Source organism: Anopheles coustani, chromosome X, assembly GCF_943734705.1.
Source record: "Anopheles coustani chromosome X, idAnoCousDA_361_x.2, whole genome shotgun sequence".
Taxonomy (NCBI): Eukaryota; Metazoa; Arthropoda; class Insecta; order Diptera; family Culicidae; genus Anopheles; species Anopheles coustani.
In genome coordinates this window covers 2,718,454-2,733,588 of record NC_071290.1, presented here as the reverse complement: position 1 = coordinate 2,733,588, position 15,135 = coordinate 2,718,454, and the positions used below count along the sequence as shown (strand labels likewise).

Genomic DNA, 15,135 nt, shown 5'->3' with positions numbered 1-15,135 from the left:
GACACCTGTCAAATTTGACAGCTGTCAGAATTGACATTTGACAGCTGTCAAAAATGACATTTGACACCTGTCAAATTTGACAGCTGTCAAAATTGACATTTGACATTTGACACCTGTCAAATTTGACAGCTGTCAAAATTGACATTTGACACCTGTCAAAATTGACATTTGACACCTGTCAAAATTGACACCTGTCAAAATTGACAGCTGTCAAAATTGACATTTGACAGCTGTCAAAATTGACATTTGACAGCTGTCAAAATTGACATTTGACAGCTGTCAAAATTGACATTTGACAGCTGTCAAAATTGACATTTGACAGCTGTCAAGTTGACAGCTGTCAAAATTGACATTTGACAGCTGTCAAGTTGACAGCTGTCATCTGTCAAGTTGACAGTTGTCACTTGTCACCTGTCACCTGTCAACTGTCATCTGTCAACCGTCAGCTGTCACCCGTCAGCTGTCACCCGCCAGCTGTCACCCGCCAGCTGTCAACCGATTCGGATGACCGGTTCCCGCCAACCGGCTCGGCCGTTTCCCGCCAACCGCTTCGGCCGTTTCCCGCCAACCGGTTCGGCCGAACCGGTAAAAAATTTGGGTTACCTCCTACGAAACTGGTAATCCTTCGCTCCTGTTACTTTTCGGCCAAAAACCGGATTTTTGTTGGTTTTTGGGCCCAAAACTGCCACCGGGCCCGAGAAATTTTCGACCTGAAAATTTCAACTTTTGTAACAGGAGCGCAGGATTTTCAGGAGGTAGCAGGAGCAAAATTTTTATCGATTTTTCGGCATAAACTGGTAATTTTGGGCCGGGTTTTTGGGGATGAAAATTTCAACTTTTTTAACAGGAGCGCAGGATTTTCAGGAGGTAGCAGGAGCAAAATTTTTATCGATTTTTCGGCATAAACTGGTAATTTTGGGCCGGGTTTTTGGGGATGAAAATTTCAACTTTTTTAACAGGAGCGCAGGATTTTCAGGAGGTAGCAGGAGCAAAATTTTTATCGATTTTTCGGCATAAACTGGTAATTTTGGGCCGGGTTTTTGGGGATGAAAATTTCAACTTTTTTAACAGGAGCGCAGGATTTTCAGGAGGTAGCAGGAGCAAAATTTTTATCGATTTTTCGGCATAAACTGGTAATTTTGGGCCGGGTTTTTGGGGATGAAAATTTCAACTTTTTTAACAGGAGCGCAGGATTTTCAGGAGGTAGCAGGAGCAAAATTTTTATCGATTTTTCGGCATAAACTGGTAATTTTGGGCCGGGTTTTTGGGGATGAAAATTTCAACTTTTTTAACAGGAGCGCAGGATTTTCAGCAGGTAGCAGGAGCAAAATTTTTATCGATTTTTCAGCATAAACTGGTACTTTTGGGCCGGTTTTTGGGGATGAAAATTTCAACTTTTTTACCAAAAGCGATGGATTGAAAGCAGTAAAACTTACCTAATTCACTGTTTTCGGATAAAATGCAATATTTTCGGATAATTTAAAGCTTTTTTTACTGTTTTCGGATAAAATTGCAATGTTTTCGAATAATTGAAAACTGTTTAACTTACCTAAATTAATCATTTTGGGCGGATTTTTTTCAGATATTTTGAAGCTGTTTTACTTACCAAAACAAAAATCTTTTCGGATAATGCAACAGGAAGTCGACAAAGATTTCATTTATTATTCTTTAAAGGCCTTTTATTTATTCTTGAACTAGCAAAATTGCCCGTTTTCGTCCGGGAAGACAACATTTTCAGTAAGAAGAACATTTTTATATTATTATGAAACTTATATTGACTTTTATATTGTTACTAAAGTTAATAAACTTGGTTTAAAAACTATGGTTTATGGTTTGGTAATGCATGGAGGCGCCCAGTTTCGACTTTTGCAGAGTGGTGCAACAAAACTTGACGATTTTAAATAACCGTTGGCAAAAGCGTTGTAAAAAAAACAGTCACAATAAATATGTTTTAAAGAAAAACTTGTGATTTTTTTAATAACAATATTATTGCATGGCTTTAATAGCTAAATACATAATTATTTCACGATTAATGTTAAGCATATATTTATAATACGAGCGCCTTTTTCGTTCAAAAGAGATGAGCTTTTAAAAAAAATGCTTTATTAATTTTGCGTTTTGTAACTATTTGTTCAGCTATCGACTTGAAAATTATACAACAAATAGTTCCTAAAGTGTACTGTACGGCAAAAATAATCACTCAGGTCATCTCTTTGTAGTTTTTTTTTTGTAAAATGATTATTTAAATCGTCACGTTGTTCTGCGTCATTTTCAGAGGGATGCTTCTACCATTGAATCATTTTCGGATCGTTCGTTAATTTCGTTAATTTTTCTGCAGTACATAAATGGCTTGAGAGCGAAATGTTTCTTCTGCTCTTATGTTTTTATTTACAGTAACTTTGATTCACGATGAAACAACTGCACCATGCTAGCGCGTCCGGAACCACGCTAGGAGTTCATATTTAATTTTTAACACGTTAAAAAACGTTAAGTGCTATGCGCAAATTGCACTGCTTTCCGTGCTGCCGACGGTTCGTAGCTAGCTAACCGGTCTACCTAACTGGCTCTGTCGGTCCGAGTGGACCGACGCCGGCGTACAGCATTTCGGACAGAACGCTGTCGGTTCCACGGTACCGTCGTTACACTTAACGTGTTAAGAATATATTTTTCAGGCTATACGCTTTTGGTGGTTCGTAAGGCATTCCTTTTCTTTTCTTCAGCTTCCAGAATGTCCCCCTTGAAACTATTTCCATCGGTGCAGTTGAGCCACTTCGTTGCAAGGTAGAAAAAAGAAAACTAAATTCTAGAAGGTGCTGGATAATTTCTAGAACCTTCGTTACTGGGCTTCGCTGTTCAAACGATTCGCTTGCGTGAAGTCGAAGTTATTTTTCTGTAGAATTTCCTCTCAGGTGGGCTAACGATTTGTTTTCCCATTATTTGTTTCTAATATTCGCTACTCCGAACATTCCAACAAAAGATTCGATTTTCGCTGGAATTGTTTTTCACATATGCTGGGTATGTGCTAACAACGCATACCGGCTTTCCGATTATATGTTCCCTTTGTTTGCTATGTTGCTCCATCGATGGATATGTGTGCGTGACGTTGTTGCAGGGCTACGCATCTGCACAGGAGTTCTACACAGGGTGATTCCGTGATTCATGATTGTGAATAGCTCTTTGGATTGAATAAATGAATCTGAATCTTTGCCTAAGGGATTCATGAATCATTACAGATTCCTTGAGTTTACATTTTTCTTCCTGCATATCGCATGCATCTTTGGCGAATCATAAAGTTTCATGATGGTGAGGAAATCTATCATTGTCGAGGGAATCGAATCTCCAAAAGATGCATAACTTAATTTCATAAATCAAGTAGAGTCATAAGGCCACACCGGTGTTGTAAACTGCGGCTTTGAACAGCAAGCGTTGCGAAGGTGGAAATCAAACCATCAAGTCTCAAACGAGCGTCAAATCCGATGATTCTTCTTCAGTGCCGGAACTATCGCTACATTTACACAACTAATGGCATTGTTGAAAAGATAATATTAACTGTTACCATTGACGTATTGGTTTAAGACTGACGGTATTTGTTTGAAAACCTGTGATTACATGAGCTGTCAACTAATACATTCAACTGCTTCCCAGGTAAATAGACTTCGGATCGCACAAGCAAATGAATCTTGCTCCGAACGCCATTCTGCCCATCACTACTAGGAGGTGCGAGACGGAGCGTCAGCGTAGGAAGGTGTTTGTGATTGCACAAGGCGAAAAGGCACCCTAGTGGCGCAGTGTACGTGACCGCAGTCATTTTCCTACAGCTTCGATGTCTCCCGGCTGCGACCGGACGGATCATTCTTTCGCTAAACCTTAGTGCGGAAAGACGTGTCTGAAAGCAAGTCCCGGATATTTGGCTCCTGTGAGCTGGAATAAAATCCTCTATTTAGCAGTTTGTGCGCAGTTGTGTGTGATTTTTGATGTGACTTCGAAACGTGAACGGAAATTAGCGTGTGTCAAACCAGCAGTGAACATTAAATTTACGCGCGTTCGCATGTGCGGTGTTTAGGCGAAGGCGTCGAAGCGAGTGTGGACGAATGTTCCATTATCCGGCCGGCGTGTTGGGCTGCGTTCCGGTTTGCTACGACAAACGATAGACATAGAAGTAAAGCAAGCAGAAACCAGTAAAATTAGGATCAGTATTCGATTGGTTAGCAAGAACTAATAAGCCGGTTTTTGAAGCACCATCCATCCCTGCCCTATTCGATATTTGGTGGCAAATGTTCGAATGCTAAAATTACTACCCGTCCGTCAATAGTAGGCAATTGTGTTTGGACAAATCGTTGGAAAGGCTAGCGGCGGCGCCCGAGAACACGCGTGTGCGCTCTTAGGTATTGGTGGTCTCTCCGGCCCAGGCGCTACGTTTTTGACGGCTCGGCGCTCGAGCACGCAGTTGTACATGCAGGAAGAGGCCAGCTGCAGTCCACGGAAGGCTGCCTCTGCTCTCGACCGAAGCGACGACGACTCCATTTGCCTTTGAGCCAGTACTACGCAGTTGTGGTATGCTGGAAAGTCTTTCGGGCTTTCGGTCGCTGTAGCCTGCGGTAGTCGAAGAGAGGAAGAAAGGAAGGAAGAAATAACCGAGTGCGCACCCCCCGTCCCGTTTTCTTTTCCCCATCCTCCGGCTTGGGTCGTTGTGGGTTTCTTCTTCCTCGCGGTATAGTATGCGATAAAGGCAGTCGTCCCGTAGGATCGTCGTAACGGCCGTGTCTTGTAGGAGCCATCGTCGAGGCTTTGTTCGTTTGGTGGAACGTCGTGTTTTTCGTGGTCGTCGGACTGCACACGTTCGTGCGTAGCGTGCGATAAAAGACCGGTTGTGGAGCGAATTCTACCGATCAACCGAAAATTTAACCGACAATTTCCTATCAACCATCAAGACTAGCAATAGCTAGAAATAAGAATTATCGAAATAAAAGACTGCTCATCCGCCCCACCATCAGCGGCCGGACATTTTGTAGAGAATCAGATTTTTTCAGTTCCAACGCGAACAGGTAAATATGATTGTTTTGAAGAGTTATTAATGTTGGTTGGGGTTGCGCGCACGATAGAGTTTTTAAGATTGTTTGAGAGTCTACCTGAGTAATAAAATAATTGCAAATTTCGCACGTCGGTTTTCTCCTGCTTCCCTTCTTTTACAGTAGACGTCGTTTGTGCATATAGATTTTGTTAGGAACCTCCGAGCAGAGAAAGTTTAAAACCATGGAGGACGACTCTGCTGCAGTTGTCGCAAACGGGGTTGGTGGTGGCAACGGGCCATCGCTTAATGGCAGCGGCGTGGAGGCGGCAGGTAGTCCGCCGTCGTCGTCGGGCAGTCCACCGTCGAACGGCGTGAACGGCGACGATGCGCTGATGAAGCGACCGATGCTACCGATGGAGGGTAGGATGAAGAAGCGCGTGCGCCGTTCGTCGGTGCTGGTCGGTCGGGACAGCAACGGTGGCGGGACTGCAACGCTCGGTGTCGCCGGCCGGCCAAACTTTGTCGCGCCGCACCGGAAATGGAAAAATTCGCGCCACTCGCGCACCATATACGGGCGCGGCCTGCCCAAGAAGGGGGGCGCCGGCGGTAAGGGCGTTTGGGGGATGCCTGGGTCAGAGGTTTACGATGAGCTGGACGAGGACCCTAACGACCCCAACTTCGACATCGATGCGTACAATAGCTCGCACAATGTCGAGCTGAAAGAGATTGTGCCGCAGATGACGGAGGAGGAGTTTGTGAAGAAGGTGGAGACGATCATCCACGAGTATTTCGAGCACGGGGACACGCACGAGGTGGCGGACGCGCTGCTTGAGATAGTAAAGCCGGAATGGAAGGCACTCGTCATCAAGACGATGATCGCCATCGCTTTTGATCACAAGCAGTCCCAGCGGGAGCTGACGTCGATGCTGCTCTCGGATCTCTACGGGCGGCTCGCTACGTCCCAGGACATTAAAGATGGTAAGTGTGTGCTGTATAAACCAGCCAACTCCTATCACACTAGGTTGTCGAAATATGGTACATATATTTCCATTCGAAGAAGAGGAGGTTCGGTTTAGGGAACCGCAACATCATTTGAAGAGAGCACATGTATATATTTGTTATTATAATGTGAACTACGTATCTTATGGTGTTTGTGTGCGCAGGTATCGAACTACTGCTGGCGGACTTGTCGGACATTATGCTCGATACACCGGACGCGCCGAACCTGGTGGGCAACTTTATTGCCCGCGCGGTGGCCGACGACTGTCTGCCTCCGAAGTACGCGTATGATTACGACCGGGAGGAACTGGATGGGCACGCGCAGGCGGCACTGATGCGTGCCACCGCGCTGCTCAGCATGCACATGAGCTGGGGCCACCTCGACAACGTGTGGGGCGTCGGTGGGGCGCTGCGCCCGGTGCAAACCATCACGCGGCAGATGCTGATGCTCCTGCAGGAGTATCTGGTGTCGCGCGACCCGATCGAAGCCCAGCGTTCGATCAAGGAGCTCGAAGTGCCGCACTTCCACCACGAGCTCATTTACGAGGTAGGAGAGAGTGGAGTTCTCACTCCTTTGTAACATTATTTACCGTTTGCATCTTTTGCTTTCTTGCGCTAACCGGTTCCTATCTTCGCGTGTTTCACCCGGTGTGTACAGGCCATTATCATGACTCTTGAAGCCTTTAACGAGTCCAAAGAGATCGCCATGTGTGAGCTGCTTCGCACACTTGACAGTACCTGCATCGTTTCGCCGGACCAAATGGAACGGGGCTTCCGGCGCGTCTACGAGGACCTGGCCGACATCGTGCTCGACATACCGCTGGCGTATTCGATTCTGGACCGCTTCATGCAGCGCTGCCGCCAGGCCGGTTCGTTCTTGAGCGACAACCTCATCAAGGATATGCCTACACGGTAAGTGTTTGTTGCCCTAAAAGCTTTACAATATTTTTCCCTTGATTCTATTTCTGTTTGTCGATTTATACACTGTTGTTGTTGGTGTCTTGTTATTCCGTTTTGTTCAAGTCCAAGCAAGTTTGTCACTTGGTTTTTATTTCCATTAGCAAGATGAGATGAGATCTACATTTTAAACACACTTCGTATGCCGGTTGTGTGGAGATTAAAAATTAACCGATTTGTTGGAACAAATTAGTTTCAAGAATATCTTCATTCACCGTCGCTCATAAACAAAGCTGTAGCCCAATAAAGCTGTCGACAGACCGAGGAGGTGTATCGGAGAGCGATGTTGCCGGAAATAAAATCTCTAACCGAACCGCCTGTGGCCGGGTTTGGTGTGTTGTTGGCTCCGGTCACCGAAAAAAGTGTGGCCTACGTGCCATTTCCCTAGTAGGCACTCCCCTCTCCGGTGGTACCGCCGTGTTTTGTTTTCGATTTTCCTCGACCGCTAGGGTGTACCGGATGATGTGTGCGATGCCTTGGTGTAGGGGAGGAGAGCAGAGAGTATGCGCACGACTTTGTTGGTGTGTTTGTTCGGCAGCATACAACACCCCACAACGACCCATGATGTAATAGCAAACAGCATAGAGAGCAGGTCAGAGCGAAACAGAAACAACAACAACCCCGGCAAAGGCAAAACAAAAACAACTTTCGAGTTTCGATGGAGGAAGAAAAACACCCTTAAAATGCTTCTCAAAGTCGTCTGCAATGTCGTCGCAAAAGCGAACGGACGTTTTAGAGGCGCGCCCTCTTACTCCTATCGTTCATGAATTCTCGTTTTGGTTGGTGTTGTTTTCTTGTTTCTTTTTTTTGTGTTTGAACATGCACTTCATTTTACTTTCATTTGAGAAAAATACGTGTCCCAAAACCTCCAACACATGTGTCCGTATCTTTCGCGTACTGCGTTTAGTCTAAGTTACGGTCAGAAGAATCATTCAATCTAACATTCGTTCTACCTCAAATGGCATATGTTTTCTTTCATGGGTTTCCCTTTTGGTTTTTTTTGTTGCCTCCTTCACGCATCTAACAGACACACACATACACACCCTACCCCACCACCATGTCACGCCCCGGCGCACGGGAAAGATGGGGGATGCCCATGTTGTTTTTGTTATGATCGGGCAAATTTTGGACAACGACGCAATAGAACGGCCCGCACGCGCCTTCCCGGCACAGGAAATACACACACTGTGTTTTGTTGTGCTGCTGCTGCCTGGTTGGTGTTGTTTGCTTTTCTGTTCCGGCCTTGATTTGGCCTTCGGGGATGGTCGGTCCCCCCCCCCTCCCCTATCCTACCCCTCCCCTATCCTACCCCTCTCTCTATTCTGGGAGACACGTGTCACGCACAGGATTTTCGGCTTTCGTGTGTTCGGATGACTCAAGGTTAGATTGCACGGATAGGAAGGAGGGTAGTCCCCAAGGGGGGGATCAGTGGGGAAAAGGAGACCAGGGTGATAAAACGAGATCGTAGTGACCGAGGCCAAGATGACGATGGATGATTGGGGGGTGTGCGGCCGCGGCACGGTTACATCAACTCGGTTTTCGTCAACAACAACGCAATTGCTCGCTGCCCATTACTACTTTGATGAGTAACAATATAAAACCAAAACAAAACACCGACCAATTATTTGATACTATTCGATTATGCACACAGTTTTCGGTTGGCATTTGACGAAAAGAGGTGGTTTTAGTTTGGATAAGTAACATGAGGACACCAAACGTGTATCCAATTTTGTGAAAGGTAAAGGTTGAATCCCGCGAATTTGTTTCGACCCACATTCTTGAGCCTAAAATAATCCATCTTGCAATGTCACTTTTGATGTTACATTTCCGCCATTATGAGCCGGAGCAGTACTATGAATTTGATGGTCTTATTTAATCCGGTTTTCAAAACATTTGATTGTTTTTTATTATTGTTTTCAAAGAAAGCCCAGTTCTTCCTTCGTTACTGGAAGTGCGTGCGTGTGTACGTGAGGAGTTAGTCCCCAACATCTCGCATCGAACCAAAACATTATTTCGCTTCGAAGAAATATGCTCGAACGCGTTGTCACGCACGCGCCCAAGCGCGCATGTTGGTGGTTTCCTCTGGCAGGAGAAGAAGAGATATGCGGTACACACATACACACACACAATCGCTTTCCCTCTTTTCCCCCTATATGCACTTATGCGCCCTGCTGGAGCAAAACAGAACAGAATCGCGCCGGGTTGGGTCGGTTCCCGGGCCCTGGCTCGTGTTTTTTGAAGGTCAACCTGTCCTTGGGTGTACAATCTCTCCGTTGGTATTTGCTTCTTTCTCTGTCTCTCTTTCTGTGTGGGCATGGTTTTCCTTTCCGTTGTTTTTACTTTTTTTTTTGGGGGGTAGAAGATACAACGCACTAAAACGCAGTTCGTTCATGAAAATGGTGGAGGAAGGCTACGACAAAACCGTAGAAAAGATCATAACAACATTCGCGTCCAGTTTTGCAATAGACGCCAATGTCCGGTAAATCTGTAAAACATGAAAGGAGAGTGTTGGTTAGAGCAACCAGTGCTGCATCAACAAATATTTGTCGAAGCAGCTTCTTTTTCGCTCATATTGTTTACTGTTTACCTTTCGACTGGTTTATACATATTAAAAGTAGAAATATAATCTATATTTTATCTATATTTTAATGACCAAAAACGTCTAACCTAGGATGGTAAACCGATCCCTCGCAATCAAAGCCTTCTGGGTTGTTTTATCAAATAGAAAACATTCGTGATACATGCTTTACAGAATAGTGTATGTGTCTAAAGAAAAATGCTCCTACCCGACCCCTACCAAGAACACAGTCAACAGCTGCTTCTCTAACACCGCGTCTTCGGATTGGGAGAAGTTTTTCTTCTTGCTTTGCACCACACGCCGCGTTGCGTAATTTTAATTCGTCTATCTTCGAAGAACGAGCCGAATATCAAAAGGGGGAAAAAGGCCTCGGTTGAATTCGGCGACAACAACAAATATTACGCAACCACCCCAATCCAAACCCCGCCGGAAAGAGGGTTCTCTCGACGTGGTTGTTTTGTGTGTTGATTTAACAACATGAACAGTGTGTCAGAGATAGCAAGGCACCACCAGCACCTGTGTGTCCATTCGGTAGTGCTATGTGTTCTTCTGCCCTTGCATACGATGGATGGCCGGCAATCAAAACATCATAGTTCTCCTCTCCCTGGTTCAAATCAATTTGGGCTGCTGATTTGGTAGAAGGGGGAGGGCGGTGATTGTTGTTTCTATTACAACACCTCGGACAGTGGGTTGCGTCCTATAATTAAAGCAATCGCTTAGGGTACCATCAAAACAAAGTATGTACAACATATGTATAGAGATGGGAGAAGGTTGTCTGTGGTACAGATGCCACTAAGAACGAACTGCTTACCAAAACATTGTTGCGTAACGGGTAGCTTAAGGCTTCTCTTCAGTATTTAATCCTCCATTCAACTCCTGTACCATGTACTTTCAATGGTGCAATAATTGGCGTTATCGGATGCGGATGATTGTAATGGCGGATTATTACACCAAGCCAAACAGCACACGAGAAAGAAGCAGGAGCTGCGTTGTGCTCCTAGCCCCGAAGGTCAACATTTATCGGTAGCTAATATACATTTGTGCAACAAACCACCCCATATCGCGGGGTAGTCTGAAACGTATTTCACTTTCCAACGTTTTGTTGAAGCCCACCTAATAAATATTACGGCAACAACTATATGGGGGTTGTGTTGCTGCTCATGTGAAGACGTTCCGTTGGGAGGGAAGGGTTGGCCACATATACGCGGTGTTGGCCAGGCTCACTGTTGTGGTTGTGCGATGTGTGCAGCTTCATCATGGTTTCATGTTTTGTTCATGAAATTACGCCGGTAACGATGGCGGGGCCGCGGGGGGTCGGGGGTTACGTTGGTAGGGCAAGCCTTGTTTTGTGTTTATTTTTATCGCCATTTGCCGGTACCGGTTTTTTCCTTTGCGTGTGTGTGTGTTTATGCACGGAAGGGAATCATCATGTTATGGTCATGAAAACCTGTTCGTTCCATCGCTCTGCTTTTTTGCACTGTTGTGCATACACACACACACGGGTCTACACATAAACATTCTACAATCCAGTTCGAATTCTAATGGCAATCAGAGGTTTTGATGGTGGTGTCGCTGTCGAAATGCGGTTTCTTCGCATATGTGTTCTTCAATTGTTGTTTGTGTAACTAAAAAGGAGTGCAAGTTACACCGCACAAAGCGACGCCTTTCACAAGTTAAATAATAAAAAGACCGACTGGAAGATGGATGTTGGTTGTTTTTAGTAAGAAAAGGGCAGCGCAAAGAGGCGGATCGCGGTGTTGGCACAAACACACGAACGCCAACATCCGCGAACGCGGTTCCGCGAGCCCCATCGCGAAAGATGACAGCAAGCACGCACACGAATACACAGGGAGACGACGCCTGTTGTGTGCGTTGTTTTCGCTAACCTGCGACGCAATAGCGCCGCTTTGCTGATAACAAACTCCCTCTCTTCCTGTCCCCAGGGGCGATTTTTGCGATAATGTTTCTATTCTCGTTTGTGCTAGGCCAATACATTGTAGTGATTAGATGAGATAAGTGTGCTGTACGTGCCCCACGCCGTGTTTGCCGGTTATAATTATCGTTATTGATTTTTTTTCTCGTTCAAACCACCAACACAAAATGAAAACCAGTAAAGGGGGGCCTCAACATGGATGAGGTGTGGTGAGAGCACATTGGGTACGAAGCTTCATCTACAATTGCACGCCAATAATGTAATTTAATTAATATCGAGTCCAATAAACACAGTAAGATTCCTCGAAATTGAATTATAATTATTTGATTTTGAGATGAACAGTATTTCCCAACATTCGCATTTTGACTTCAGAAATGAAAAGTTAGATACATATCTTATTGAAATCAATATGTTATTCAAAATGTACATTTGTAATCATTTAGATATGCCAAACCCCCACTGGTCTGCAGTGTATGGACCACTGTGCGGTGACGCCTTACTACATAGTAGGGGCACCCGGGGGAAGGAAACTAACAAACCCGAGTGGTTGCTATACATACATCGATTTGCTCCTAAGCCGATCCGGTTTAAACCAGTTTCATCTTGGTTACGGGTACATGTTGTTTTTAGCCGATACCACACCACCTCTTACCTACAAACCCGAGGGAAACGAAATTGTGACACACCCTTCATCAATCATAGAGTATGAATGAAAACGCCGTCGAGAAGAAGACGGTTATCAATCCTAGTGCCAAGCGTGCATGGATGCCGGAGTGGTCGTTGTCACGTTTCGGGCGTTTTACACCCCATTCAGCGGTTCTTATGTTGAATATGATAAGCACAAAAAGTTATGTTTAATGCGCAACAGTTAGTTGAAAATACACAACATGTATTCCTCTTTGGATAGTTTCAACCGAATTCATGATTTCAAGCCGCTGTTTCCCATCAAAGTGTTATACGAAAGTTACACCTGGCATTAGCATGTTACAGAACTGCAGCAGTTGACTGATTATTTTCTCGCTTTTTGTTCTTTATCTCTTTTTAGAGGCCGCAAGCGCTTCGTCTCCGAAGGCGACGGTGGTCAGATTAAGCAGACCAGTCTCTTACATCGTGATATTTAATGTGCTGTCGACCGACCGGAATCGCCAATCACAACACCCCCCCAACCCCTCAAAGATCATCATCACCCGCAGCACGATGACGTGCAACACACAATACAACGCATGGCAATGCAAACCGCCGATAAATCCCAGTGATTATGGATGATACTATTGAACTAAACCAAAAAGGAAATTGGTCGACGGAGAAAGAGCCATGTTGTTGGGACAAAAGAGAAGATGAAAACGTTTGGCATGTGTTCTTGGCCAAGGATTTAGGCTATTATTTGGCTACGGATGAAGAAAAGAAAGGGAAGGCGCTTAGCGAATGAATTAAAAAAGCTTGGAAATTGCATCCTGGGCAGAAAGAAGAGAAGAGTGAATTTATAAGAACACGATCACGAAAAGTCACAGAGCGTGCGGATAGTATTTTTTTCAGCGATCACAATCGCGTTTCCTACACTTTCCTTAGGCATGTAATTACTTCAGCACTGTGTTTGCAAACAAAACAATCGAAGGATAGTATCATGTTTCATCTTAACAGTTCGCTCATTCACACAACGCATGGATAAAGGTAGTAGTCATGTGTGAAAACTATCATTTCAGCAGGAGATAGAAAATCAGAGGCGCTAAAGGGAGATGGGAGGGTAGGAAAGGATACGTAGGAGGATCCGAGTCGGAGATCGTAGTCGCATTTTCTCCTTCCTGATTTTGACTGTTCAAGGAACAGTCTGTATAATTAAGTTTTCATCTTCATGTTATTTAGCGGATAGAACTCGTTTAAAAATAAGTCATTCAGAGCTTTTCGAGAGAGACACTACAGGCAGGAATAACGATCATCGCGCAGGAAGCGGACACATCATGAGAAAGTGGGAAGAGAATGTTGCGCCAAATTCGACCAGGATCTTGAATTAACGGTTTTGTGTCTAGGTTTTTTTTCGTATTACTACTACACGTATAGTGTGTTTTTTTCCAACAATGGTTGTTCTTTTTTTTAGATTTTTTGTTTGCCATTTCACGCCATTATTGTCTTCTTTGAAATGGTTTTAAATTTCATTTGCTTTTCAATTTTGACTGGTATTGAACCTTCGCGATCATGTTATCACTCAGCTTTTTTTTATTATCTTACAATCAGAACCTTTTTTCTTAATACCCTTTTTTCATTAATCACTATTCGATTTGAACCCGTTTCACTTTTGCTACTTTCGAAATAATTCGCCAATTTTATATGCATTTTCTTTTATTTTTAATGGAAACTAAACTGATTTGATAACTTCAGAACTTTGAGTAATTTTCAGTTTGAACCAGATAGTACTACAATCTTCAATTAACACACACTTTGCACTTGGCGAAGATAAAAATAATAATAGCGCTCGTTTGGAGATGGTGCGGAATTCAAAAGGCCTCGGAAAGGTAGCAAGCGGTTTTGGTAAAAAGTCGATGGATGAGAGAAGAAAGGTGTGTTTCGGTAAGAAGCAGTTTTGGGAAAGAGAACGTCGAAACGATGGAATTATGTTTTGAAAGGATTGAAAGGCAAGACAGGCATGATGAAACAAACGGAAGATTAGGATCAGAACGAAACTGCTTAGGAGAGGAGTGCGTATAGAATTAACAAGAGGAATATCGTTTTTTCCTTTTCGAAGCGAGGTAATAATAATGCGTTCACTTAAAAAGCCTCGAAACATGAATAGTGTGAGCCTTTCTCGAAACCATTTACTAGCTTTTCTATGAATTCGGAAAGAAGCGAAAATTATACGTATTCATTTGTCACTTCCAGTTTTTTTGAACGTTAAATACATCAGAATTTTGAAGCTAGGAAAGCAGCAAATGGGTAAATGTGTTTCCTACAAGAATGTCCTGTACACGCTGTGCAGTCAACCATGATTTATTTTATTCCGAATTTGCATATATTTTCCCCAACGCAGCTTTTTTTTTGCGGCAGAAAACAGCAGAAGCCGGCGATTTGGAATGAGAGTTTGTTGTGGCGTGCATGCGAAAAGCTTGAAAAAAATTGGAGACTCGTTCGGAAATGATTCAAAATATTGATAAATCGGAGCAATATTCAAGTAGTAGCCCTCACCACCTTGACGTGCGTGGGTAACGGGCAGGCATGACCGGAAGAAGGTCGTTACGCCAAGAACCAGATTCAAGTGGCCACTATTGGAGAGAAAACGATTCATCAACCAAACCGTTCGTTTAACCTTCCTTGTTCCACGTAGATCAGTTCCGTAGATTTTAATGCTCTGTTTACCGCGCCTGTACTGTAATAATAAAACAAAATCGCGAATGTTACAGATGTGGTCAGACGGTCTCGTTATAGTTAAGCTCTCAGGGCACGAGAAGAAGACGGGGGTTAGCTCAGGTTAGCTTTTTCAGGCGTTCGTTCGAGAAGGAAAAACTGTAAACCAACAGCATAAAAAAGGTTTTAGCAAAATTTATCCTAGTTCGCAAAGAGACGAATTTAGCCACTTACACAACCCATACGTATGTACGGATAACACGATTTGGAAAACCCGTTTAAATAGAGACCAGTCCCGAAACTAACAGGCAAGATTCGCAT

General features: G+C 44.1%; 1 protein-coding gene across 2 annotated transcripts; it reads left to right on the top strand.

The window, feature by feature from the left end:
• The first annotated feature begins 3,879 nt into the window (after window positions 1–3,879).
• On the top strand, window positions 3,880–14,395 carry LOC131268784 (programmed cell death protein 4). Of its 2 annotated transcripts, none has more exons than XM_058271057.1 (5): window positions 3,880–5,045; window positions 5,196–5,989; window positions 6,175–6,557; window positions 6,669–6,922; window positions 12,524–14,395. In XM_058271057.1, exons 2-5 carry the CDS (start codon window positions 5,254–5,256, stop codon window positions 12,597–12,599), a joined length of 1,449 nt encoding a protein of 482 aa, XP_058127040.1. In that variant the 5' UTR covers window positions 3,880–5,045; window positions 5,196–5,253; the 3' UTR covers window positions 12,600–14,395. The 2 variants fall into 2 exon arrangements, with proteins under 2 accessions (XP_058127040.1, XP_058127039.1); XM_058271056.1 differs by having other exon boundaries at window positions 5,193–5,989.
• Window positions 14,396–15,135: the final 740 nt, after the last annotated feature.

Bases quoted from the DNA above. Each gene is read 5' to 3' on its own strand.
- LOC131268784 (XM_058271057.1), top strand. From the start codon at position 5,254: ATGGAGGACGACTCTGCTGCAGTTGTCGCAAACGGGGTTGGTGGTGGC. The intron at 6,558-6,668 runs GTAGGAGAGAGT...CGGTGTGTACAG, and splicing joins ACCACGAGCTCATTTACGAG to GCCATTATCATGACTCTTGA. The intron at 6,923-12,523 runs GTAAGTGTTTGT...ATCTCTTTTTAG, and splicing joins ATCAAGGATATGCCTACACG to AGGCCGCAAGCGCTTCGTCT.